The sequence below is a fragment of the Thermobia domestica genome, chromosome 2 (assembly GCF_964235325.1).
Source record: "Thermobia domestica chromosome 2, izTheDome1.hap1.1, whole genome shotgun sequence".
Lineage (NCBI taxonomy): Eukaryota > Metazoa > Arthropoda > Insecta > Zygentoma > Lepismatidae > Thermobia > Thermobia domestica.
Genome location: NC_137455.1, coordinates 14680787 through 14708566, shown reverse-complemented (window position 1 = coordinate 14708566; position 27780 = coordinate 14680787). Strand labels below are relative to the sequence as shown.

Sequence of the window (27780 nt, the reverse complement as noted above, 5' to 3'; positions counted from 1 at the left end):
ATTCCGTTGTTAATTAAAAATGCTTGAATAAGATTTAATATTTTTAAATGTCTAAGGTAAGTTGCCGTTTCTATTTAATTCAACCAATGCCAAAGAGCAACTTTTAATTCAATGATTAATTAGAACGGTGTATGTAATACGTACATGTTTAAATTGCAGCGAAAAATAATTCATTTTAATTTTTGTATTTCTTTACAGGAAATATCTTTACAGACAAGAATGGTCTTTTCTTTAATATTTTATAGCAGAAGTTGGGAAGTTCTGTGTCAAATCTCTTACGAAAGAGTAAACAATATTATGTAAATCCATATGTGAAACAGGGTACTTTTCTTTGATAAGCAAACCATTTTTTTTTCAAAATCAAAAGATGATAGAAATTGATTTTTCTGAATTAAAATTTTCAAATATGCGAATTCTTCGATTTTTTTTTTCATATTCCATGTCGAAGAATTCTGTGGTATCCTGTATTTAACCATATGACCGAAGATCTCAAATAGTTAAAAAATTTTCTCCCATCTAAAAATTATTGATATTTTTTATTTATTTATTTATTTATTTATTTTTGATTATTCGTTTTTTTTACGAATGACATATTCCATACAATTGATACAATTCTGGACTTTTTATTGGTAATAAACATAACATTAATAGAAAAGAAGAATAAAAACTTTCATAATTGATTACAGTACGTCATAGTAAGCTTTAGCTGAAGTTCCAGGCAAAACTCTTGGTAAATTTTTAAAGTGCGACTGTTTGAGCATAATTACATACATTCTAGAACTAAGTAAAGTAAAGAAAAGTACGAAAACTAGTGATAAAATCCTGGATAATGCGAGCTAAAAGAACATGTACGCCGTTGTATAAAAAAATGCAACACTTCTTACAAAAGTTATCATGTAATTTCGAAAAACTATATCCAACATATTGGAGGAAGCTAAATTCTATTGATTCTTAAATGATTTTAACTCCATTAAGTTGGGACTACTGAGAAGGCTCAAAAATAAAATAAAGTACAAGATTCAGCTTGGTTGAAAATTATCAAGAAAAATATTGTGAAAGAGCTCAATATCAAGATAATTTTTCTCGTGATACCATGGATAAATGTCTTTAAAAAATAATTCTTTTGGATTCATTAACTTCCAATAGATATAAAAAGCCCAATGAGAAACCTATCCAAGCCTGGGCACTTTTTACCAGTGGTCTCTTCAGAAACTATGAACTTAAGGAAAGTACATCGTAAAAACAGTGTCGGAGTGGCCAAGTTGAGGGCCCTTGGCGCGGATTCTTAAAAGCCCCCCCCCTCTCTCTCTCTACATATACACACACACACACACACATATATATATATATATATATATATATATATATATATATATATATAAACCTAACTCGTCCATTTTCTAGAGGAGAGATGGGTAGTATATATGAACGGTATACGCATGTAGTGGCATCTCGTGACTTTTTTTTTTTTTTTTTTTTTTTGTAGTTCTGTAGTTCACAATCGTTAGAAAATTCTATTCTAGAATTCTTTCAGTATTCTAAATAAGAAAAACTATAAATAATCAATGAAAGTAACTATGACTAAAAGTACCAATTTATAAACAAATGCTCCATTTCATTCGTATATGAAATTACTTCTCATGCTCATCTGGGCAATCAACTTGTCAATAACTCTTCTGAAGTTTAGTTTTTTTTTTTTTTTTTTCAATATTTTCTCTGTTGATACTATAGCTAATGCACTGAAACTATTTTAAGCTACGGTACTCCTTTAAATCCTTTCATATTCATTAATATGGTAACACAACTTTCAGTTTCCGAAGTCAACTTTGGATTATTTCCCATGATTTTCAAGAATTTTGTTGTATGCCATTCTCTTTCTACAGACTCCATCAATTCCACAATATACTAAATATAGTGTCCACTAGTATCAAGACTGTAAACGTCTGCTATCTCGTATATTTGAAGAGCTCCTTCGTGACTAAGCAGTTAGCGTACGTGCCTTTAGCGTGGGAGACCCGGATTCGATTCCCGGAAAGAGCTCATGTGATTCGGATTCCACGTTAATCAGTAGGTCCCGTCTCATATAGCCTCGCTGCTAAAAGGGACGTTAAACTCAAAACTCAACTCGTATATTTGAATTGATATGCATGCTCTTTAGTGAACTGCTAACAATATACACGAAACATATATCAAATTATTATGATAGTTGCAGAGGCACCTTTGTCCATGTACTTTTTCATTGTTATCTGAAAACACTACGAGAAATTGAAATGTAGATAACTGATTGAAAGAATGAGGTATGTTGTACTACTATATTCTTCTATATGTTTTAAGTTGCAGTTCATTGTTTGATTCTGTTTAAAGCGCCACGTTACTGGAAATTAGTCAACAACAGCTGTCAACGCAGAAGTTCATTCTTTGATTCTGTTTAAAGCGCCACATTACTGGAAATAAGTCAACAACAGTGCTGTCAACGTTGCTTGTGCAAATCTTGATTTGAACGTCAAGAGACCGCAGCTGCCCGCGTTTCCCCCTTCCGTACTACACACAGAGCAGCCTATCATGCTTGCTGCTCTGTTGTGAACGTGGTGTGATGATGGAATGCATATACGCAAGGGGTAAAGCAAGCGAAGAATAGAAACGAAACGACAATATAATAATATTCTAAATATTATTAAATATCTTAAGGAGCAACAAACAACCCATGATACTTGGTGGTTCACGTGCTCTTTCGTACTGCACAAGGCGACGTCACTGTACGTATGAGACAACAGGTAAAAGCGAGTTACCGACTAGAGGGGTCCGTTTCTAAGTACGAAATTTTACTGGCCGACGGGGCTGTACTGATATGAGCAAGGAAGCCCCCAAGTTTTTCGGAAAGACGAACTTATGCTTCCGCAACCTTTTTGGTAGGAAGATTCAAGAAAGCACAAAAATTCGACCAAGACCTATAGATCCTGTGCCTCGCGATCAGTGCGGGACCTCCATGGCCTCGGGCCCTTGGCGATCCCCAAGTAGCCAACCTGGCCGTCCGGCACTGCGTAAAAGCGAAACTTACTTGTAAGCTTAAATTGTTTCTCTTTGTTCGACTCTGAGGGCCGCGGTGGCTCAGTGATAGAGCGTTCACCACTGGTGCTTGGGGTCCCGGGTTCAAACCCTGCTCCCGCCAAGTGAACTTTGTGGTGGACAAACACCGTGTGCGTGGGTTTTCTCGGGGTTATCCCGTTTCCTCCCACTTTCTTAATTCCACCATTTCATTCATCTCTCATCATCACCGTCTCCTTTAACCTAACCGGCATAACCGTGGGACGTAAAACTCAAATATTTCATTTCATTTTCATTTTCTTTGTTCGACTATTTCTCTATTTTCTGTTCAGTTTTGTTGTTAATTTCCCTTGCTACTTTTTCAGCCCCTTCCCTTCCAATTCCTTCTCCTTTCCCCTTTTTTCCTTTATTTTTTCATTTTTTCAAATAGAGAAAAATATACAATATGAACCATTCACAATGATGATAACTCGTCGGTTTTTGAATGTTCAAGGTAACCGACTGAGAATACACGCGGCTGAGCGAATGATATATATATATATATATATATATATATATATATATATATATACAGGGTGGTCGTGCATGAATGTCGGAAAATTCGTGAGATGAATCTACAGGTAAAAACAAGCAAAAAATGTCATATGAACATTGGGTGAATGCGGCTTCGTTTGGACGCTAGAGGCGTCTGAAATGTCACCTTCCGAGGCGGCAATTTGCAATATCTCAAGAACGGAGAGAAATACGAATGTCGGGTCAAAACATATCAAAGGAAACCCCATCCGAAGAATCCAATTATGCATAAGTGGTGGCAAAACAGTGGCGGCGCTAAAGGGGGCACAAAGAAAGTGAATGAAACATGGAGAAAAGTGAACAATACACTGAAAAATTGTAGGAGGGGATGTTACTTGGAATATGCAACAACAAATGTTAATGAACAAAGGCAACAGCGGCTAGTCTAGGGACTTTATGAGAGGCGGATTATAGGAATACAGTATCTTTGTAATGGTGAGAAATAGGAATGTCGGGTCAAAAGATATCAAAGGAAATGCCATCCGAAGAATCCAATTATGTATAAGTGATGGCGAAACAGTGGCGGCGCCAGGGGAAGCATAAAGAAAGTGAATGAAATGCGGAGAAAGGTGAACAATTTACTCTGACAAACTGTAGGAGCGGATGTTATATGGAACATGCAGCAACAAATGTAAATGAAAAAAGGCAACAATGGCTACGCTGTAGGGACACTATGAGAGGTGGAATGTTGAAATACAGTATCATTTTAACGGAGAGAAATAGAAATGTCGGGTGAAAAGATATCAAAGGAAATCCCATCCGAAGAATCCAATTATGCACACGTACTGCGGAACAGTGGCGGCGCATGGGAGCTGCAAAGAAACTGTTAAACACTCTTAGTGATGAAACGTGCTGATCGTAAAAAACACAATGGAAGATGAGACCCAGTGTACTGTAAAAACAAGAGGTATTGTACTTACCATGGTCAACATAATGCCATTCTATAGCAGCTGTTCAATATGTCCTCCTTGTTCTTCGAGACAGACAGTTACACGATGGCGTAAGAATTCTCTAACTGGTGCCAATATCGCTGGCGTTTGCCGTAATGTGGTAAATGCAGCACATACACGCTGGCGAAGATCTTCAACATCATGCAGGGGCCGTGTATACACGAGACTCTTCACGTAACCCCACAGGAAAAAATCTAGGGGATTCGGGTCGGGTGAACGTAGGGGCCATGCTTGTCTTCCACCACGACCTATCCACCTGCGTGGAAATGTTTTGTTCAGATATGCACGAATGGTGTGACATGAGTGGGCAGGGGCGCCATCATGCATAAACCACATACACTGTCGTGTCCTCAGTGGCACATCTTTAAGCAGAATAGGTAGGTTCTGAGTCAGAAACTGGAGATACGATATTGCGTTCAATCGCTGTGGTAAGAAATGTGGTCACACAACGTTGTCGCCAATAATACCAGCCCACACATGCAATTGGAAACGCTGTTGATGCTTCGTCTCTACAATTGCATGCGGGTTGTTGAGTGCTCATCGATGGTCATTGTGGAAATTTGTGATGCCATCCCGTATGAATAATGCCTCATCCGAGAACAATACCTGTGTTAGAAAGGCTGGTGATACACGGCAGCGGCAGTATAATCAACGACAGAAACGTCGTCGGGTTTCATAGTCACCACCGTATAACGCATGCGTTCGTTGTACGTGGTATGGTCTGAGATTATTACTATGCAAGATGCTTAGCACGACTTGATGCGAAACGTGTTCCTGCCTTGCTATTCGTCGGGTACTAATACTCGGGTTCCGGGTCACATGTCGGAGTACCCTCTCTTCCAGGAGGGGTGTTCGAACGCATCGTCGTCTCGGAATGTCTGTGTTGAGAAGGAATGACCCAGTGTCCTGCAATCGCTGAAGAATACAAATAAACATCCCCGGTGCTGGAATTTGTCGATCTGGGTAGCGTTCCGCATATAACCTACGTGCTTCTTCTGCATTACCTTCCGCTAAGCCGTACATCAAATGCATATCTGCCATTTCGGCGTTAGTGTATACTACCCTATTCATTGTGGTGCATTACACATAGCGCTTGTCAACATCAACACTGTTTCACACTACACAAAGTAAACCACATTCACATACACATGGATTACTGCCCTGCCTGTAGAGTGTAGCACTAAAACGCTTGTGCTGTTACTATCATTGCCCCATTCAGTACGAATGAACTGTGCGCTGTCCTCTGCACCTTCGATGCGAACGCTCTCGTTACCCACGCTTTCACTACTCCTATAACTAACTCTGCACGCCCCCTTGTTCCACCTACTGTAGCTATGCGCCCTCTGTCATCGGACATGTATCATACAGTACACCTAGAGTTGTATTCCTTGTTTCCTGATTGCTTTCAAATAGTTGTGTTTTCACCAATTTCAACTTTTCTCCATGTTTCATTCACTTTCTTTGTGCTTCCCCTGGCGCCGCCACTCTTTCGCCATCACTTATACATAATTGGATTCTTCGGATGGCATTTCCTTTGATATCTTTTGACCCGACATTCCTATTTCTCACCATTACAAAGATACTGTATTCCTACAATCCGCCTCCCATAAAGTCCCTACAGACTAGCCGTTGTTGCCTTTATTCATTAACATTTGTTGTTGCATATTCCAAGTAACATCCCCTCCTACAATTTTTCAGTGTAAATTATTCACTTTTCTCCATGTTTCATTTACTTTCTTTGTGCCCCCTCTAGCGCCGCCACTGTTTCGCCACCACTTATGTATAATTCTATTCTTCGGATGGGGTTTCCTTTGATATGTTTTGACCCGACATTCGTATTTCTCTCCGTTCTTGAGATATTGCAAATTACCGCCTCGGAAGGTGACATTTCAGACGCCTCTAGCGTCCAAACGAAGCCGCATTCACCCAATGTTCATATGACATTTTTTGCTTGTTTTTATCTGTAGATTCATCTCACGAATTTTCCGACATTCATGCACGACCACCCTGTATATATATATAATATATCTGAGAAAGCAATAGTACTGCCGCTAGAAGAATTATTAAAATTTGAAAGCACGAACATAAAGCAACAACAATAGAAAATATGTCCTGAGAATACAGTGAACACTCTCAACATCAGTATATTCGACACGTTTTCTCCTCTTCATATCATTTTATTTTTCTAGCAACAATATTTGTGTTGCACTTAACTTAAAGCACACTTTACATTTCCACCTACTGTTCTGTTCTTTGGTAGTATTTTGAGACTGTAAACAAGGTTTTAAAATATGACCACTTCACTGCATAGAAACAGAAAAAAATTAGGGAGGGAATAAACCTCCAACAATCTCTCCACTAATAAAAAAAGATATAATCACCAAAAACCTTTTGTTGTTCGAGAAGCCCTTTGGTGTGTCAAACGAAAAACTACTGAAAGTAAGTGGTTTACCTTCTTTTGAAGATGGGGGACATTGACACAGACTTCGAGACAAATTGAGATCAAAATGTTTACTTTGGAAAACCTGCAAATTATTGTTTTGGAAATCTTTATGAAGGTTTGAAATTCGCTGCAAGCAAATACTTTTAAAATTTCCATTTCATATACATTTTGAGAAAAAGAAACGACTAATTTTTAACCGTTAAGGAATTTTTAGTGATTATCAATTAAAAATTAATTCCTAGGAACTTTAAAATTAGCAAAACATTTAATGGTTATTTTTTTTAAAAGACGAATTAATTATGTGTGTCAAGTTCTCAGTGTCCATGATCAAAAGCCATTCTAGCTCTAGGAATCCCATCCTGTAACAATTTGTGTCAATTTGCGTTTTATTTTGTGATAATAGGCATAGGTTGTAGTTTATTTGATCTAATTGTCCTTTACGGACGGACAATTTTGCGAAATCTGGTGCGTAAATAAAGCTCTAAATAAAGAAACATTACCTACACCTCACATTCTTTTTCTATAAACCTTTCGCCTTTGTCCGTGTATTAGTGGAAAGTATGTTCGACAGTTTACAAAAAGTTTGTGTGTGACAATTGTACACAGTAAAAAATGGTTGTGCTAATTCAACTCAATTTTAACACGGGGCAGTTGTTCCAGCGTGACTACCACTATGCGGTGTTAGTTCAACACATACCCCGCGGTGTTGGCGTTTAACACAGGGTGTGTATTACGTCTTTAACCAGGGGTGCCCATCCCCCCCAAAGCTGATGGCGCACTCCCCCCTAAAACTAATAATCTCTTCCCTCCTCAAAACTCAATTTTTCTATTAATATCATTTAAGCAGCAATAAACTCTTAATTTTAAAAAATCTCATATGCTCGAATTAGCAGTAATGAGAAACTTCATTTTGAATCTAAGTAAACCTGTATTAAATTTCTTATAATATCCTATGGAATAAATTCTTATTTTCTGTTGCTGATTTATTCATATTCAAAGATAACGTATTAATATATCATAAAGTCGGGCGAAGATATATATACAGTAAATGTTAACATATAAATAATGCATTTCGGAACATACAGTCTTGCAGTAGCAGGTATTTAACGGTATTAGTATGAAATACCTGCTACTTACGGTATATTTGTCTTAGATTGTATAACATTCTCGCAATAACAGGTGGTTAATGCTATTACTATGAAATACTTGCTGTTTGTATTTGTTGAAAATTGTATACTGTAAGCAAAATGAAATAACCGCATGAATACAGGAATTACAGCTGTTTCCACCCTTAGAATGGGGAAGCAAACGAAAGAGTATAACAGAATGAACATGCTGATGAAATTCTAGATTCTCCTTGTTTTGTCAGGGATCGTCCCTATTTTTTCTTGATCCATTCAGCTGAGCGGTAACATGAAGGGCCACTCCGAAAATCCAAATACGAGAGCGCAGGATGCTTCTAGCTGGCACACTGAAGGGTGCTTCTGGAGTGAATGACCGCTATCGGGGTTCGCGTTACCTGTGAAATCTATGGTATTAACAAACAATATGTTCCTATTTGGCGTTGGCACATTGCGCTCGTTTATATTGTAAATGCGGCATAGGCTGTCCAAACTTTAAAAAGAAGAAAAGAAAAAGAGAAAATGTAAACATTTTCCCATGTTGATAATGAAATTAAGAGACATGTGAAAACAACAGGAATTGTAATTATTTTACCGTTACCGCCGGTAACAGCGGTAATATGCACTTCACGTCCCTGGTGAGAGTTGAATAATTTCGCGGACGTGCCAATAAAACTCTTCTTTGTTTTGGTATAATTGTAATACACTGTCATTATATTATTTATGTTTCTAGTGTTATATGAATGATACCTGGAATGTTCAGGGAGTTATCTCTGCTCTCTTTTACATACATAAAACATCGAAAAACAAAAATTGGAAGAGTCATTATTTTGAGTAGCTTAAAGCTAGGTTTGCAGAGACTGCGAGAAGGAAGACTACATAACAATCTGACATATTTCTTTTGCAGCTTTAAGAGCTTATGAGTGTTAGCAGAACCACCCCAAAGAATAGTACCATATGATAGGAAGCTGTGGATTTGGGCAAAGTAAACAATTCTTAAGATTTTCAAACTAACGCAACTTCTTAATTTTCTCAATATGTATATCCCTTTTGTTACATTAGCTGCCGTGATTTCAATGTGATTGTACCAGTTTAATTTTGAATTAAGTTCAAATCCCAAAAAATTAACTTTAGAATCTTTTTAGGTGTAATTTAGATTATTATATGTAACATTAAGATCTTGTATTTTACTCAGGTTTAAACACAATGAGCGGTTTTCAGAGATAATTCGTTAATCGAGGTTTAGTCACAGACTAGCTGATGGCATACTAACTCTTTACTAAGGAAGGTGCACTTTTTGGAAATAAGAGTCTACTTTAAGTACAACTAAAAAGTTGATTTGGGTAAGATTAACTTACATAGCCGCAATGCATCGGGTGAGAAAATATATGTGGCAACTACGGAAAAGTACATGAGCGCATGTGTAGTCTGTAAAAATGAAAATACATGAATTACGAAATACGAAATGTTGTGTCGCACGGTAAACCGTGGGAAAAGATTAGTCTGCTCTAGATTAATTAGTCACATGTGATTAACTTCGTCAAATACTACGTCCTAATCAAAGACTCTGAATACAATTTTGATAACCATCCTTTAGTCATCCCCGCAGTATGGTGTTAATCAGACTTCGAAACGACTCTGCATAAAGCCTAATAAGTTTGCAGTACACCAGCCCTCAACTATATCGTGAGTTAATTGTTCTCATTCGAAAACTGATTTAGAACTTACATAGACTTCAAAGTCATCAGCGAAAAGATAACATTTAGCGGGAATAGTAGCCACTTTGGGAAGGTCATTGATATATATATATAAGGAATAAAATGGGACCCAGAACTGATCCCTGTGGCACCCCAGAACCCATTTGCAAGTATTTGGAGTTTGAATTATGGAATTGTACTCTTTGATATCTGTCTCAAAAGTATGATTTAATAAGGTTTAACGCTTCATGTTGAAAACCATATTTATTTATTTATTTGCCTGCTTTGCGTACAAATGAGAGTATTCTCGAGTACGGATACAGTTGTCAAAATTTACAAAATAATTACATATATGCTATAAAAACAAATAGAGTAATACATACATAACTATGACTTTTATAAGACTACACATTCATAATTAACAAAAAACATTCATACATTGTCTTCAAAAACTTATTTACCGAGTAGTGACATTTATCTACTAAGAACTTGTGAAGATCAGATTTAAACATAGAATATGATTTGTTTTGCTTTAGAAAGTCAGGTAAGTTATTGAAAATTTTATACAATTAATATATACGCATTTTTGAAAAAAACGAGAAATTTTGGGTGTTAACATGCAAATTATTAACAAATCGAGTATTGTATTTATGGACGTTAGTGTTTTCAATAAATAAGTGTTTGTTACTTAGGTAAACAAGATAATTTTATACAGACACATACAAGGTAATGGTAATATTTTTTTATTCTCGAAAGATGGGCTTGCAAGAAGACTTTGGTGACAATCCAATCACAACCCTTAGTGCTTTCTTTTGTAAGCGAAACGTGCTATTACATTCAGTAGAATAACCCTCCAAAAATATAAGATAAGTTATTAAGGAATGGAATTTTGCATAGTACACTGAAACTAAAACCTGTGTTGAAACATTACATCTTAGGCTAGTTTTGGACGGAAGCATTTATCATAGCATTTCTCGCAGCAAAAATCGTATTATCGATATCCTGCCGTGTAAAGTCGCAAATGCTATAGCATTTCACATGCCATGGTATATCCTATGGCATTTCTTGTCGATAGAACATGCTCTATTTCGTAGCATTTTCCCCAGCATTTCTGGTCCGATTGCAGTATCGTGGTGTGTTAGAAGGAAGCGAAAGATTTTGTGCCAAATATCAATGCTCTTTGTTTTATGTGGAAAATTGAATTGTAGTAAAGAAAAATGAGTTGGAGTAGGGATACTCTTTGCCCACATACTTCTTTGTGGTTTTCGTTTTTTAATATAACCGACGAGAACTGTTGTTACAACCACTATAGCTGTAGCTACCTCACGCTTTAGTTTCGGAGCCATAGTTGCACCCTTCTCCAGTGATTTGTTTGCTACGTCACGACAAGATGCTTATCAAAATGCTACCGTGTAGAAGAACCATATACCTTTGATCTCAATAAATATTATACGATATTTTTGGCTTCACATCTGCTGCGAGAAATGCTACGATAAATGCTTCCGTCTAAAACTAGCCTAAGTCTACAGAGGCCGAAAGAAATACTACTTAATTTTTTGTTGAGTTGAGAAATATGCTCATTCCAAGTTAGCTTCGAACTAATGGTGACACCAAGAAATTTAGTTGAAATAGAAAAGTCGACTTCTTTTGTTGTTATTTACCATTATGTAAGGAATACATTTATTTTGAAGAGGATAATAAAAATTTAGCAAGGAAGTTTTATCATTATTTAAAACAAATTTATTGGTACTTAACCAGTTATTTAATCGTGAAAATGCAGTATTAAGTTTCTGTAATTCGGGCTTAATTGATTATAACACGAGCTCGAGCCGGACCGGGCCAGGCCTAAAAATTCCGGCCCGTGCAGACCTCTACCCGGAAGTTTCAGAATTTGAAAGGGAGATATGTGTTGTATTATTACAATATTATCTCAAACCATAGTTTGAAACACTGCCCAGATCCGAACGACGTGCTTCATTTCTTTCCTATCTGTAGTCTGCTGGTCTGCGCCATTTTGCTATTGTAGAAGCTAGAGGTAACCTTACAGTAGTGGTAATTATTTTTGCAATAAAATTGCTAGAAACTTCTTTTTAATTTAAAACTTTAATTAATGATATACAGTAATAGTTTACTAAACCATACAACGTATAAATAAAATAAATCACTTTACTTTCAGTATTTAAGTTTGCTATATTTGTGAGTTATCTATTAAAGTGTAGAAATTTCTTTGAATCTTAACTGTGATTCCTTATGTGGAATGCTACTATTTATATTTAATAACTCCTACGGTAAGGTAGGTTTAAGATCAGTGTTTGCTAGAGCTTTATTTTGTGCAGATTAAAAACCTGAGTACGAGTGACAACAACACTTTTTTGGGGAAGGGGGAGCAAGCGGAGGCTAAGCTGTTTTTGTATATCAAAAATAATAGTTGTATATATCTTTTCCTTCTTTATAATGTGACATTTATGGGGAGAAGACGAGGAGTAGGCAGAACCTTCGGACCCGTCGTCTCCTTGAACATCGTCACTGCTAGGTGCAATCGTTTCACTAAATAAACTACTTCGGGAAAATACTCCAAAGGTTGTATTAATTATATTTAAAATTTAGTTGGAGTGAAGCGTTATGGGATCTCTTCGCGATGGGAAGGTTCTAGATTACTGGTCCCCCATGTAGGTTAGTAGCTGGGTGGGTATCTTTCTGTACTAAAGTTTATACGTTTAATTTACACAGTATTGCCGAGCGAGCGTTAGCGAGTGATGGCGGGATAGAGCCCCGCAGGGCACGTTGTTTTCTGTCTTTATTACTGCTCAGTGGGAAGGGGGACCAGTAATCTAGAACCTTGCCCTTCGCAATCCTACTTTCAGATAATCGCTTTTCAAGTGTCACTGGAATTATCGTAAAATTGTGCTATATCGAATTCCGTGCCGCAAATTCCCGAATCTCGCTCGCGCATTCGGACGCACTCCTGCAATTGCACACGGGCTTAGTAGCTTCGCCCTGCCTGACTCGTTCAGATAATATTCATACGTTTTAGGAGAAGCCTAGCATAGGTTAGTTTGAGTTTTTCGCACTGTGGTTTTATCGTATATGCCTGGACATTGTATTTATACCCTAGTCGTAAAATAATTGTAATTTTTCAAGAATTAGTTATAGTGGCCCTCTTGAACTTCATCTATCCTAAGTCGAATGTTGTCCTGTTGCTCAGTGGAAATCTTTTAAAGAGCAATAACAAGGAAATTATAATAATTTCGTGTGTTGTGCCTAAAGTCGATCTGCACGATGAAAGATATTTTTAGTGTTACAAAACTTCTCAACTGAAAATTCCAAAGACTGTGAGTATCTGCAGTTCCGAAAATCAGATTGCAGGTTTTTTGTACCATCGTGGTCTATTGTAATTGTGGAAAACATTTTTGATGCTAGAACGCTTCTCAAGTAAGTGTAGAAACGCTTCTCAAGTAAGTGTAGAAGTGAAAGCATTGCGATTATCTGAAGAGGGAGGGTAGAAGTTGGGTTTTACGTTGGTCACTACAACGAAAATAGTAATAGATAGCGAGAAGCGATTTTCAGCAATCGAATGATCGTCTGAGGAATACATTTTGTTTCCATCTTTAACTCGATTCTAAAATCGGAACTGCTACAAATCCACTACAGTTTTGGGTTTCAATATTGATATGCATTCCACAAGCGTTCTAAGTATTAATGTCAGCCGTTCTTAATTCATACCGGAAATGACAAAAACCGTAATAGATAGCGAGATCCAGTTTTTTGTAATCAGTTAGCTGTCCCAAGAATATATTCGATCACTACTCTAATAGATCAAAGGCAAAAGGGGTGATAACTCCCCCCCTCCCCCCCAGGGAACTTTTGCCACTATATTAGAAATGTTCCTTAGGGTCCTTAGAATTTAAAAAAAAAAAAAAATAGTTGTTGGTCAACATATAAGTGCAAAGCCTGGGTCCTGGGGCCTTTAACCCTTTAGCACCGGTGTATATTTACAGACATCGATGGGACCTGTTTAAATGACCATAAATCAAACCGTTTGTGCAACACTGAAATAAGTTATACCTTGAACGATTTGTAAGACTGTAGGCTTTCAGTTTACGTAATGAACGGGGCATTTGTGTGTACAAAAGAAAACTAATTGACGAATATTTAAGAAAATTTTCCTTGAAAATGTCCCTTCTCGCGATTCTTTTAGTTTTTATGTGGCAACACTGCAAACTAGGTGAATAATAAAATGTATTTAGGTGTCCTATTTTATTTTCAACTTAAACTGAAAATTTCATCTTGATACATTAAATAGCAATAGAGAAAATACCGTATGTTTTATATGGTTTTCATACAGTTCATAATAGATTTTCATGGAAGTACGAGTATGACTTTGTGTCAATGTTCCGACGGTCAGTGCAACACTGGAACAATTATACCTCGGTCGATTTGTAAGAGAGTAGGCTTTCACTTTACGTAACGAACGAGTCATTTCTGCGTACAAAGGAAAAATAATTTAGGGATATTTAAGAAAATTTCCCTAAAAAAATCCCTTCTCGCGATTCTTTACAAACTAGGTGAATAATAAAATGTATTTAGGTGTTCTGTTTTATGTTCAACTTAAATCGAAAATTTCATCGTGATCCATCAAATAGCGGCAGAGGAAATATGTCTTTTACAGTCTTCATAGGGGTCATGATAATTAATTTTAATGGAAGTACGAGTATGACTGTGTCAATGTTCCGTTTTATTTTTCTATAGAAAACAAGCGATATAAATTATTCTAGTTGATTTCCTCATTCGTTATATATTATGACAGATTCCTAAAGCACGGCCAACAAGAGATGGTCTCTGACATTTCTTACCACGTGGGGTGGGACATTGCAGCCCCTACTTTGATACCAGTGTTACCAACCACGATCACTCTGTCTTATACCATTAATTAAATTGCCACTACAGTTGCACCGAAAAAAACCTTGACACGCGAGTGGTGGCAATGTCACTGCGAGCTGTCAGAGACGTTCTCTTACTGGACGCACTATAGTACCGAGAAATCCCCCAGGGAGCTTTTATGGTTTGCTGGTCCATGGTATAATACAAAATATTTCAAAGCAATAATTTTACTCTTGTGCGGTTCCAGTATGTTCTTTTGAAAATACTTGTTTTGGTATTCTGCAATGAATACTCTTACAAACATGTCTGCTGGTATGTGAAGTTATCAAATAACTCTCGAAGTTGTTGCGTAGGGCATGTATTCTTATTACATGTGCACACAGATAATCGCACTTAATATAGTATGTAATATGTAGTTTTTTAATTAACGTAATATTAAAAAAAATGTTCTTTGTGTTCATGTCTGTCTGTAAGTTGATAATAGTAGCACATTCGCGCTGAAATCCATGTGTTGTCAGTTATTCTGGAGAAGAATGGCAAACAAAAAGAAGCCAGTCAGACAGACAATTGCAACAAGAAAATGGATTACTGTTGTGAAAAATCGAAAAAATATATAAAGCACCTTCCATAAAGACTTTCAGGTCAAAGAACTGCTTCAAGAGATTGTCACTGCACTGCTTAACGTCAATTTGCATCCAAATTCCTACAAATTACGACAAACAAACACGGTCTATCTCTGGGACTACCAAAGTTTCACACAATTACCACGATTGCTAAGTCAGTGTGTTGAACCTTGTTTGGCGGAAAATTTTACAGTCTTAGTGGATAATTCTCCATATTTGGAGCGCCCTGCTATACGGCAGTATATATCAGACTTCTTGTTTAACGAGGAACAGTTCGTATTTTGCTAGAAATAGAGCTAAAATAGGGATCACAAAAAAAGGGAAAGGGTGTTTCATAGGAAACTAGTTGCATGTGTCACTAGAATAGCTGAACGTGTCATTAAAGGAACACCTATTCGATAGGAAGATAAATTACTACTGTTACAGATTCAAGAAGTGGATTTCATAGGAGCCGAAAGGAGGTACCACAACTTGTACCAGATCGTCGAGCTGAAATTGTTCATGGAAGAAACATTCCTAAAGATAAATTTGTTGAAGGCGCAGTCTGTGCAGGTAGGTCAGTAAGTGTTTTGGTTACTGAAGCAGCATTATTGTTACTGCGAGCTTTTATTAATCACCATCGACAAGCGTCAGATATTTCGTGGCTGCCCACGGCAAAATTGCTACATTCCAAGAGCTTAGGCTTACCTCATCTCCTTTTTTTAGTTTATATCTATCATTTTAGCTGCAAGTAATACAGGCCCAAGTCTTCGGAAAATCCGTGTCGCCAAATTTTTAATGCAAGATGTTTGTTCAGCTGGTCGAGATGTACCATGATTGATGTCAAAACAGATTCTCCTGTGTATAACAGTCAGATATCTCACAAGCAGTACAAAATTAATAACTCTACTCAATAGTATAGGACACTCATCTTTATATTCACAAATATTTAAATTAGAAACAGCAATGTATGATTGTTATTGAAAGCTGTGATGACCTCCAACCATCAGTCTTAAAATATTCATCTGTGTTCTCCCCTTTTGATATGATAATTTCCGAGGGTTTGCGTATCACTTCCAGTTAAAACGGTAGATATATATGTACTGCATGAGAGACGAGGTAAATCTGAGTTCTGGAATATAGCATTCCCGCCGTCGGTGGCCACGAAGGAACTCACATCTGCTGATGATGATTAAGAACAGCACGCAGTAACAGTAAATCTCTTTCAATAACCAAAACACTTACTGACCTACCTGCACAGACTGCGCCTTCAACAAATTTATCTTTAGGAATGTTTCTTCCATGAACAATTTCAGCTCGACAATCTGGTACAAGTTGTGGTATCTCCTTTCGGCTCTTATGAAATCCACTTCTTGAATCTGTAACAGTAGTAATTTATCTTCCTATCGAATAGGTGTTCCTTTAATGACACGTTCAGCTATTTTAGTGACACATGTAACTAGAGTTTCCTATGAAACACCCTTTCCCTTTTTTAGTGATCCCCATTTTAGCTCTATTTCTAGCAAAATACGCACTGTTCCTCGTTAAACAAGATGTCTGCTACATACTGCCGTATAGCAGGACTCTCCAAATATGGTGAATTATCCACTAAGACTGTCAAATTTCCTCCAAACAAGGTTCAGCACACTGACTCAGCAATCGTGGTAATTTTGTGAAACTTTGGTAGTCCCAGAGATAGACCGTGTTTGTTTGTGTCGTATTCTGTAGGAATTTGGATGCAAATTGACGTTAAACAGTGCAGTTTTGCAGTGACAATCTCTTGAAGCAGTTCTTTGACCTGAAAGTCTTTATGGGAGGTTTATATATATATATATATATATATATATATATATATATATATATATAATTTGTTCTCCTCTTGTCAGTTTCACAGCAGTGATCCATTTTCTTGTTGCAATTGTCTGTCTGACTGGCTTCTTTTTGTTTGCCATCCTTCTTCAGAATAACTGACATCACATGGATTTCAGCGCGAATGTGCTACTATTATCAACTTACAGACAGACATGAACACAAAGAATATAACAATTTTTTTAATATTACGTCAATTAAAAAACTACATATTACATACTATATTAAGTGCGATTATCTCTGTGCACATGTAATAAGAATACATGCCCTACGCAACAACTTCGAGAGTTATTTGATAACTTCACATACCAGTAGACATGTTTGGGAATGTATTTATTGTAGAATACCAAAACAAGTATTTTCAAAAGAACATACTAGAACCGCACGAGAGTAAAATTATTGCTTTGAAATATTTTCTATTATACCATGGACCAACAAACCATAAAAGCTTCCTGGGGGGATTTCTCGGTACTGGGAATCTGTCATAATATATAACGAATGAGGAAATCAACTAGAATAATTTGTATCGCTTGTTTTCTATAGAAAAATAAAACTGAACATTGACACAGTCATACTCATACTTCCATTACAATCAATTATTACGAACCCTGTGAGTACTATAAAATATATATTTCCTGTGCTGCTATTTGGTGGATCAAGACGAAATATTCAGTTTAAGTTGAACATAAAACAGAATACCTAAATACATTTTATTATTCACCTAGTTTGCAGTGTTGCGACGTAATAACTAAAAGAATCGCGAGAAGGGACTTTTTTTAGGGAAATTTTCTTAAATATCCCTCAATTATTTTTCCTTCGTACACAGAAATGTTCCATTCATTACGTAAGCGTACACTCTTACAAATCGATCCAAGTATAACTTGTTCCATTGTTGCACATCTACGGTCATTTAAATATCCCATCGATGTCTGTAAATATACACGGGTGCTAAAGGGTTAAGGGCTCCAGGACCCAGGTGTTGCACTTATATGTTGACCACCAACTGTTTTTTGATTCTAAGAACCCTAAGGAACATTTCTAATATAGTGGCAAAAGTTCCCAAGGGGGGAAGGGGGAGTTTCCTTGGCCCTTGGTCTATAATCTTACTACTAAAATCGGATTTGGCAAGGGGGCGCGGTGGCTCAGTGGTAGAGCGTTCACCTCCGATGCGTGGGGTCCCTGGTTCGATCCCAGCTCGCGCCGTGTGAACTGTGGTGGACAAACACCGTGCTCGTTGGTTTTCTCGGGGTTCTCCTTTTCCTCCCACTTTCTTCATTCCACCATTTCTCATTATCACCGTCTCCTTTAGCCTAACCGGCATAATCGTGGGACGTAAAACTTGAAGATTTCGGATGTGGCAAATAGCGTGGAGCGGTTTCATGTAATCAACTAAGCATCCCAAGAATATATCTTCCATCTGAACTCTAATCTTTATATGAAAACCAGAAGTGTCAGAAAATCAACCGATTTTAACGGTGATCTGAACAGACTAAAATCGGTAATAGATAGGATAAGATGCTTTCTGGAATAAATTAAGCACAGCCAAAAATATATTTCATTTCCACTCTGATATCTGTACTAAAACTGGGAGTGGTGGTACAAATCAACTAGCATTTTTGGTTTCAGTATTGGAAAAATATTGCACCATAAACCAAACTCCTTGGCGTGGAGTACACGTGACAGTGCTGTTTGTTATTAGATATACTAAGATAAGGGGATTCGTTAGGTAAACTAACGGCGAATATGGGACTCTGGAAACCGAAAACAGGAGACTAGCGCAGGTTGTTACGACACTTCACCGTTACGAAGATTTAAAATATCGTGGTATAGTCCATGTAAGTAGTTCGGGAATTTATGCTGTCTGCAATTCTTCTATTGTATAGGATTATGTGGTAATGGCGCTTAGATTACTTACGGTATTCGTACCTTACTGCTATCTTAGTTATAGACGTTGTACCCGAATAAATAAGGCCTCAGTTATTAGTGTTTTTGTGGATAATAATTAACTGTGGATAATTGAATAATAATTTCCAACTATTGAGACCCTAATTCTTAATCTGCACCCCTTACTTTTCGTAAATAAAATATTTCAATATAATAATTGGAACACTTTGATCAGTGATGTCGCCAGCCCTAAAAAGCTTCTTTCAGTTGCTAGCGAGGAACGTACATTTTATTTATTGAACTAAGAAGAGTATTGTCCGTTTCAAGTCATAAGAGTCTCACACCACTACCAAAAGGGCAAACCAACCCTTAGGATGGTGGCTGGTGGATGTCCCCAGATGTCCGATGTCATTAGGTAGAAGAAGAAACAAGAAAGAAAAAAGAAAGGAAGACAAGTAAGAAGTAAAGACATAATTCTATTACTTTTTGCGATAAATTAAATAAAAGAAATCTGGAGAAAAGGGGACGTTTGGCAACTTCTTTTCCTGTTTCTAACCGAGGGTTTCCTATTGTTTTCTTAGTAGATTTATGGCCAGTTGACAAGGGAGAGAGGCGTGGTGGGTGTTCTGTGGATTTCCAGGTATCGAGGCTTTCTTGTTCTGTTCAGGCATTGGCAAGATTTTCTTTCATTCTATTTCAAAAAATTAAATTTTTAAGTTAACGTCCCACACTCTGCTGTTCAGGCTTAAATAGACGATGCTTATTGAAAGCAAATGATTATAAAAGAATCAGTACCTCCGGTGCTTGGGGTCCCTGGTTCGATCCCAGCTCGCGCCGTGTGGACTTTGTGGTGGACAAACACCGTGCTCGTGGGTTTTCTCGGGGTTCTCCCGTTTCCTCCCACTTTCTTCATTCCACCATTTCACTCATCTCTCATCATCACCGTCTCCTTTAGCCTAACCGGCATAACCATGGGACGTAAAACTCAGATTTCATTTTATTTTTTAAAAAAGAATCAGTAGTATGAAAATGTGGGAGAGAACGATCTCACCGTGAAAAAATCAAAACCGGAACGAGAAAATCCACAGACACAGTGGAACTTAAGAGGAGGGATATATATATATATATAAAAACTTAATAACTCAAACCACCCGACAGATCTCGATCAAATTTTTAGCATAGATGAGGTTCGGGTCTGGGATGGATTTCACTTTGACGATGCAGCTTGAGGGAGGGGAGAGAGATATAAAAATGATTGAAAATGACGATATCAGAGAGTGTGTCAGTAATAGTAAAAAGTGACTGGCTAACGGAACATATTAATATTTTTTTCTTATTTTAACCCAGTGAAGTAGGTAATTGACGCTAGTACATAATATAAGGCGGCAGTTATTTATGTATATATACTTATTAACTACAGTAAATAATCTATAATATTTAATATAAATATTTTAAGTACTATAGTATGTGAGTAAGAAAATTAGTGTCTTGACAACCCGTGGAAAATCTGGACGAGATAACTGATCCCGCTGCGAGCTCACAAGGCTGTCAAATCACAGCATGAACTAGTGCAGCACGTATCTGCTCCTAGGTGCTATAGGGTACATATTTTAAATATAAAATTCATACCTGTATCTCAGAGCACTTTGGAACAGTGTTAAGTAAATCATCTATGTGAGATACAAGGTATGAACGTTATACAGGGTGTCTACCAGTCAGGGAAAATGTCAGGGAATTTCATTATGTGTCAGGGAAAAATCTTTCTCAGGACCTCTATAATGGAAACTCGCCTAAGCCTAGCTGGGGCTTCGTCCCAAGACCCTCGCGCTAGCTCGGGCTACGGTCTCGCACCTCGTAAACCTACAAGCACGCCAAATTTCGTCATTATGGTCCTAACGGAAGTACCAACATTTTGGGGTACAGAATATGTGCCACTGAAATAACATGGGAAAGATTTTCCAGTTTCCCATAAAACCCACTTTTTTGTTAGATAACGCTATTAGAAACCCTGGCCTCCCAGCTGCCCTATTTATTCCTATATTTTGGAAATTTGTGTATATTTGTCCTATATTTTAATCTTGCCCTTTATTTCCTGTATTTTTCAGTCATTGAATTATTAAAAATACAAGCGAAGGACAGTTCCAGTGATGGTTGAAATTGCTATATATTAGCAGTATGCTAAATGTGTCTTAGCATTTTTTCTTACTAGTCACTAATTCTCACTATCTTTTTTAGATTTGCTTTTTCCTATTCTCCCATGTCCACTCTTTTTTTCTTTGTTTCCTGTGTGCTTGTTCTTCCCCAGCGAAGCTTAACTGAGGAACCTTGCCATGCTCCAGTTTTTTATTACGCAGGCTGTATCAGCGTTTTCTTTCAGCAATGTTGGCTGGCCAATGAGGTTTTGGTATTTAAATTCTATTATGGTGTGGTGACTAAATAATACAAACAAATAGGAGTGGAAAGGGTGGCTGTGAGGGGTGAAGGGAGGCCACTTAAATAGTCATTTGTAGAATAGAGTATAATCATATAAACAATGATGAAAACTTACAGTTCACTTTAAATATAAGTTATTTTTCATGAGTTATACTAAGAAAAAAAAAAAAAGCGACTGAGTCAGGGAAAATTACAATTTTGTCAGGGAATTTGATTATGCTTGCTTGGTAGACACCCTGTTATATTTGTGCAGAACAAGTCGTCTAAATGACTGGTGAAAATGTGTGGTTGACCAGTGGTGTAATCGTTCACCCGCGGGCACAGTAAGACGGCTTCGTTTTCTGACCCAGGCTGTAAACCTCTGAGTTTAATCAGATTCATTACCGTAGATGGTACAGTGTGGGAAAACTTGATTGTTCCCATAATTTTTCATATAACCGTATCATAGCTCAAATGCTCAAAATACAATCTTATTTGAAACAGCGACTTTGGAATCGGTTCAGTTAATTTTTGATTAGTTGATATGGGTATAAAGATTAAAGTTTTTTTAGCACTAGAACTTTCCATACAGGTTCATGAAAGTGACTTCCTTTGAAATGGAACGTTTAACAGTACCTGACAAACTATGAACGTAGTTTAACCAGAAAAGTGACTTACCTTGTGCCTCCGTGTTTGCTACTTTAATTTGTTAAACACGGAAGCACAAGGTAAGTAACTTTTCATATGACTATTATTTCAGAATATTTTTATAATCAACGAAGGTCCGTACACGTTATAAATAATTTAGCAATAGGCTCTTCTATTATTAATGGCGCATTCTGTATCATGCTCACGGTAATCACTATGCGCTGAGAATTTTTTTCTAGATAATTATTTTAATGTCCTCCTTTGGCTCAGTAATAGAACGTTCACCTCTGGTGAATAGGGTGTTTGGTTCGATTCTAGACCGCGCCAAGTATCTTTGTGGTGGACAAACACTGTGCATGAGGTTTTCTCGGGGTTTTCCCGTTCCGTTCCACTTTCTTCATTTTATCATTTCAATCATTCTCATCATCACTGCCTCCTTTAGCCTACGTAATTAACTTTTAAAGATTTCATTTTCAGTGTCCGCATGATGTCATCATCTTATCCAAATAGTTACACAAGTCTGGAAACTTTATTTTTTACATTTCTCAATTATTAAGTATGTGGATTAGATGTTATCAGGATAATGAAATGATTTACAGGTTGTAGTTGTGAGTGCCGTTTCCGTATCTATGAAATATTATGCAATTTGTGTAAACGCCCAAGTATGTAAAGGAAGTAAAACAAAATATAAAATACGAAGGTCATTATAATTATATCGATTGTAGTGTAACTTATTTTATGAACTTCTTGATTTTTTTCTTAAATAAATATATAAATGTATTTTAAATTCATAATTTTCCTTTCTCTTTCCAGCATTTAAAAATGTCGGAATCACGATTGGCAAAGCCTCAGATGCGGGGGATCCTGCAGTCTGTAATCAAAAGAAACTTTATTGTAGTATCAGTCCTTGCAACAGTTGCAGTAATAGCAGTGAAAGAATTGTATAATGAGCCTAAGAAGAGGAGATACGCTGAATTCTATAAGTAAGCTTCTGGTGAATTCTATCAATAAGCATTAGTCAATATATTTTCAGTTATTGTGTACATACGAAGCACTGCATGAAACAATGATGGAATATCAAAAAAAATTTGGTCACACAGGAAGCGGGAGATAGAAGTTCTAGTTCCCTCAATCCTGATTTGTGTGCCTTTTTTAACTGTATATTTTTCTAAGAATAGGAAGTATTTTAGAAAGACCCAGATTCGATTCTCGGCCCAGTCAGGCATTTTTCACTTTTTTTTATATAACAATTCGTCTCTATGTAGCAATTGGTGTGATACAAAATCGGACATTTCTCCATTTTCCATAATTCTGATTTCACTTATTCTTTCTGCATATTCATACCAGCATATCAGATTTTTCTATTCTTTTTCGTAGACACTGTCTTGACTAACTCTATTCCTGATTATTTATTCCATTTTGTTTTTGTGATAATACTAAATACAAATGTCATTTTATCGTATATTATCGATGAAACTCATCAGATTTGACATGTTGGTCGACTTGATATTAGTGTACAGATCTTTAGTTCCCAAATTATTGTACATCAAATTTGAAGTTTTGACTTAGTGAAACTAAGGAATTTCATTAAATGCCATCAGTGAAACTCATCCAATCTATGCAACTGTAGACCTAACCAGCTTAATACCTATGTGCTATCTTCACTGTTGACACTCTTTCAAGGAACCAGGATATAGAACACAGTGTACAAAGATGATTCAAACCATGAGAAGGCGTATTTTATTGAAATAAATTTTCCATTCCTTGTAAGAGTTCTCTACCAAAATGCATCTTCAGTTGGGAAATAGTGGACTTTCAGAATAATGAAAATTGCCTCTTTTGAGTAGTCTTTCGTTACATTGTTTGCACGGAGTATTGCAATAATCAATGAAGCTTAAATTTTCCTTGCTTGTGTTAGACTTAATTGTAGTTGTTTAAAACTTAGCTTTTAACAGATCTTGTGAGCAAATCTGTCAATTATTAATTCTGTAAAAACTTCTTCCAGGACTTATGACCCAGAAAAGTCATACGCTAGAGCGCGTGATGCAGGATTAATGCAGTCCAGTGGACCACAGTGATTGTTTAGTATTGGTGAGTATTGTTTAGTATTAGTAAGCTTAAGTTTGTGTAGTGCACATACGGCTAAACATTCTCACCAATCTGCTCGTTGATTTAGTTAGGTAACGAATATCATTGTCTCGAAATAAATATATCAGCGTTCAGATTCGTGAGTAATTTTAAGTCTTTGTTACTCAGTTATTTCTCTCGAGGTTCGCGCAGGTGGGCACAGCATGTGATAAGATTTTAAACTCTACCAGTAGCAAACATGTATATATATTTTAATATTCAAAAGTTCAAAAGAAAAAAGTTGTATTTATGTATTCTGAAGATTATTTACTTCGTATATGTTAAAAACTAATGAACCACTTTGATATTAAATCAATGCGCTAAGATATTTGTTACAACTTGAAGCAATTGAGATTAAAGTATATCTATCATCAGTAATGTCCATGTGGCCAAGGAGAAGAGGAAGGGGGAGGGGGGTCAGCAAAATACCTACTTTTACACCCTTAGTGCTCCTATTTTTAATTTGTGTTGATATTTCGACACGCGCAAGGATCATGTTCACGACCTTTTCTTGCCTCTTGCAGGCTGGAACTCCCATATTCTCATCGTTAAATGTTTTTGTGCTGTGAAGACATTGGTTCCAAAGACTTTCTGGACCAAATTATTTCACAGAACACTTCTAACGGTTTGATTCCGATTAATATCATTCCAGTACCAATAAGAAGAAAACAAAGTTATTTCTGTAACTGTTTTTGCTCCCAAAGTTATTTCATAATCTTTGTTAAATTAGTCACTTTCAGTAGTTTTCATGTATGCTCTTACTCAAGTAACGGGAGCAAAAACAGTTGCAGATTTTTTTTTTTTTTTAATGGAATGATGCTAATCGGAATTTAAGTGTTCTATAAAACTAGTTTGACCCGTGAAGTTTGGGCTCATTCTTTTTGCAGGACAGTACAAAAGCAGTTAAAGATGAGAATATGGGAGGGGCTGTGAACGTGAATCGAAATACCAACATAAATTAAATAGAGGAAGACCAAGGGAGCAAAAGTGAGCATATTGTTGTACATTAAGATGTACCTTATAACATCTATGAGCAGTTATCCTAATTTTAATTTTTTTATGATTCTTTCAAATCTTCACGTTTATGCGTTAACTTGATATTAAGCTCTGTTTATTTACTTAAATGTCCACTTTATTTGAAGATTGTGCAGATCCTAACATCTTCGAATATGATATGAAATGTTTTTGTAGATTTATTTTGAGATAGATAGCGTAGTTTGTTCATTGAAGAATGAGTCAAAATATACAGAATGGGCTCCTTAAGTGGTAGTCGTAATCAGAATATTCTTCACATGAAGGCAGGGTCCATCATCCTTATTAAATCTTCCATAAAAGGAGATAGCGCAGATGGTCAAAATAATTGCAGTTATGGACACTCCAAAGTTTGTGGACATTCTTTATATCACTGTAATTTCTACATAACAAAATTTGAGTTTGACTGTGTAAATGATAAATTATCTTATGTTTTATAAAATAAATAAATAAATAAAGGGATACTCGGCAAACTGGTATATTTTGCAATCCATCTTGGTACAGTCAGTTAGGTTTGTTTATGCCAGTGAGGGAGAAGATACACCTTTTCAAAATAACCCTATTTTTATTTTTATTTATTTAACTTTATTCCATTTTTAATTTTTACATTTCCATTTAACAGGACCAGGATTAGGGAGATCGATTGTCTGTTGGGTGTTATAATTTTTGATGACTGAATTTCATGTAAAAGGGGTGTTTTTAATATACAAGTCCTTAGCTTTACGCTGAAAATTATATACGTAAAACTTATACTACATAGATCCGAGCCAGAAGCGGGACGCTTAAAAAATGCGCCCCATTTGCATTTTTGTTCGGATGACTTTCTCCTTAAAAAAAATAAAATAAAATAAAACAACAACAACAACAAAAACGAAATGATAATGTAAAAATTAGTAGAATGTTTAGAAAAAGCTAGCCTATTCTGAGACAGTAAAGTGAAACAGATATCCTGCTACTACATGCCAAAGTATTTCGTACGTACATGCGCTTATGGCAGAGGATCGTAAGTTACATTTACGAGATTTTATGGAGAAGTAAATCAATATTTACTGTCGAAATACTGTCAATATTTCATACTGTCGACCGACGGTGGGGGAGAAAAAAGTCGACCGACGGTGAAAAAAGAAGAAAAAAAAAAAGCAAATTCGAAATTTCAACAGATTTACAAATTTCATTGGCCCAGCATATCAAAATACCCTACATTACCCAGCATACCATAGTAGTGTGCTCTTGGGGATAAGATCTCCTCGACGAATTTCTCAAAAATGATTTAAATAAATATTTTATGAACAATTCTACCAATGTAGCATAAGTTGTTTCTCATGAAAAAATCTGAACGGGTTGCTAACCTTTCACTTGGCCAATGCTTTCCAATTCATAGACCACAAAGATAGGTATGCATGAAGCTTCGCAGCAGTTGATAGATTATTCTAGGCAACTGTGATTCTTGTGGAAGTCAGTGCAGTATGTTCTTGAAAGAAGCCTTCTTCGCTTCAGTATCTTATACTCATTAACAGTCCCTGAGTGGATGCGAATGCTCTATTGATAGTCTTACTTGTGCTAAGAAAAGTTGGTTTAGTTAATAATTCAATTATAGCTTTTAATTCTTTTTGAAATGAAATGATCTTTTTTAGTTTAAGGTCCCAAGGCTAAGGTGCCCTTTAAGCTAAAGGAGACGAATTCTTAATGAAAGGGAATGATTGTGAACTTCAATTTTTTGTGCTCTCCTACTGGGACCGCGTACACGCGTTAGTCACTAGACTAGTGGGGAGAGTTTATTATCTTTTTCTTGTTGAAAATGTAATGATCGGTATTTAGTAATCAAGTATAGAAATATTCTTCCACTTACAACTCTTGTCTTCATACAAACTACTACGTTTCGAGACTACGCGGAGTTCTTAGGTTTAAAGAAATAAAATGGGAAAGGAAACATCAGGGGAGAAATAAAATGGGAGAAACATTTTTGATGATTTTGGTCAGTTTTAACGTTTCCATTATGACTAAATTTTTTCTTGACAATGAGAAAGATCTTGATACGAACTATTTTGCTAAATCATATTTTGTGTATAGTAGAAATAAATTAAATAGAGGTTAATGGTGTTTTTTATCTTTCTTTTCAGGTCTTAGCAGACATCTGTGTTTGTTCTAGAAACTTCTTCAGATTATTTAAATATGTGAAGAGAAATTGGAAATTATGTATAATGTCTGTAAATTGTTCACAATATATTTCTTAGTATAAACAACCATGCGTTTCATTTGAAGTTACTGATAATAATAGTAAAGTAAAATGAATGTTACAATATGCAGTTACTTTGGATATGTGTAAAATTGGTAGATTCATTTGTTTACGAATTTCCTTTTCTCAAGAATTTGCATATTAATATGTAGGGCTAAAATAGGGGAACTTGTACTGGATATAACTGCTAGGCTTAGGATACAATACAATGACACGGCCTTGAAAATAATATTGTGCATGGTGGGTATGTCAGCTTAAAT

At 36.3% G+C, this 27780-nt stretch overlaps 1 protein-coding gene and 1 non-coding gene across 4 annotated transcripts; both read left to right on the top strand.

Annotated features, from left to right (window-relative positions):
• Positions 1-11710: 11710 nt before the first annotated feature.
• Positions 11711-27527, top strand: LOC145670433 (cytochrome c oxidase subunit 6C-1-like). 3 transcript variants are annotated; one of them, XM_081739124.1, is made up of 4 exons: positions 11711-11864; positions 22939-23108; positions 24131-24216; positions 27405-27527. In XM_081739124.1, the coding sequence occupies exons 2-3, from the start codon at positions 22948-22950 to the stop codon at positions 24201-24203; spliced, it is 234 nt and encodes a 77-aa protein (XP_081595250.1). In that variant the 5' UTR covers positions 11711-11864; positions 22939-22947; the 3' UTR covers positions 24204-24216; positions 27405-27527. The 3 variants fall into 3 exon arrangements, with proteins under 3 accessions (XP_081595250.1, XP_081595243.1, XP_081595236.1); XM_081739117.1 differs by having other exon boundaries at positions 11732-11881; XM_081739110.1 differs by lacking the exon at positions 11711-11864 and adding an exon at positions 12072-12122.
• On the top strand, positions 18313-18384 carry TRNAR-CCG (transfer RNA arginine (anticodon CCG)). Its single transcript has one exon. It is a non-coding gene; the product is annotated as a tRNA-Arg (tRNA).
• Positions 27528-27780: the final 253 nt, after the last annotated feature.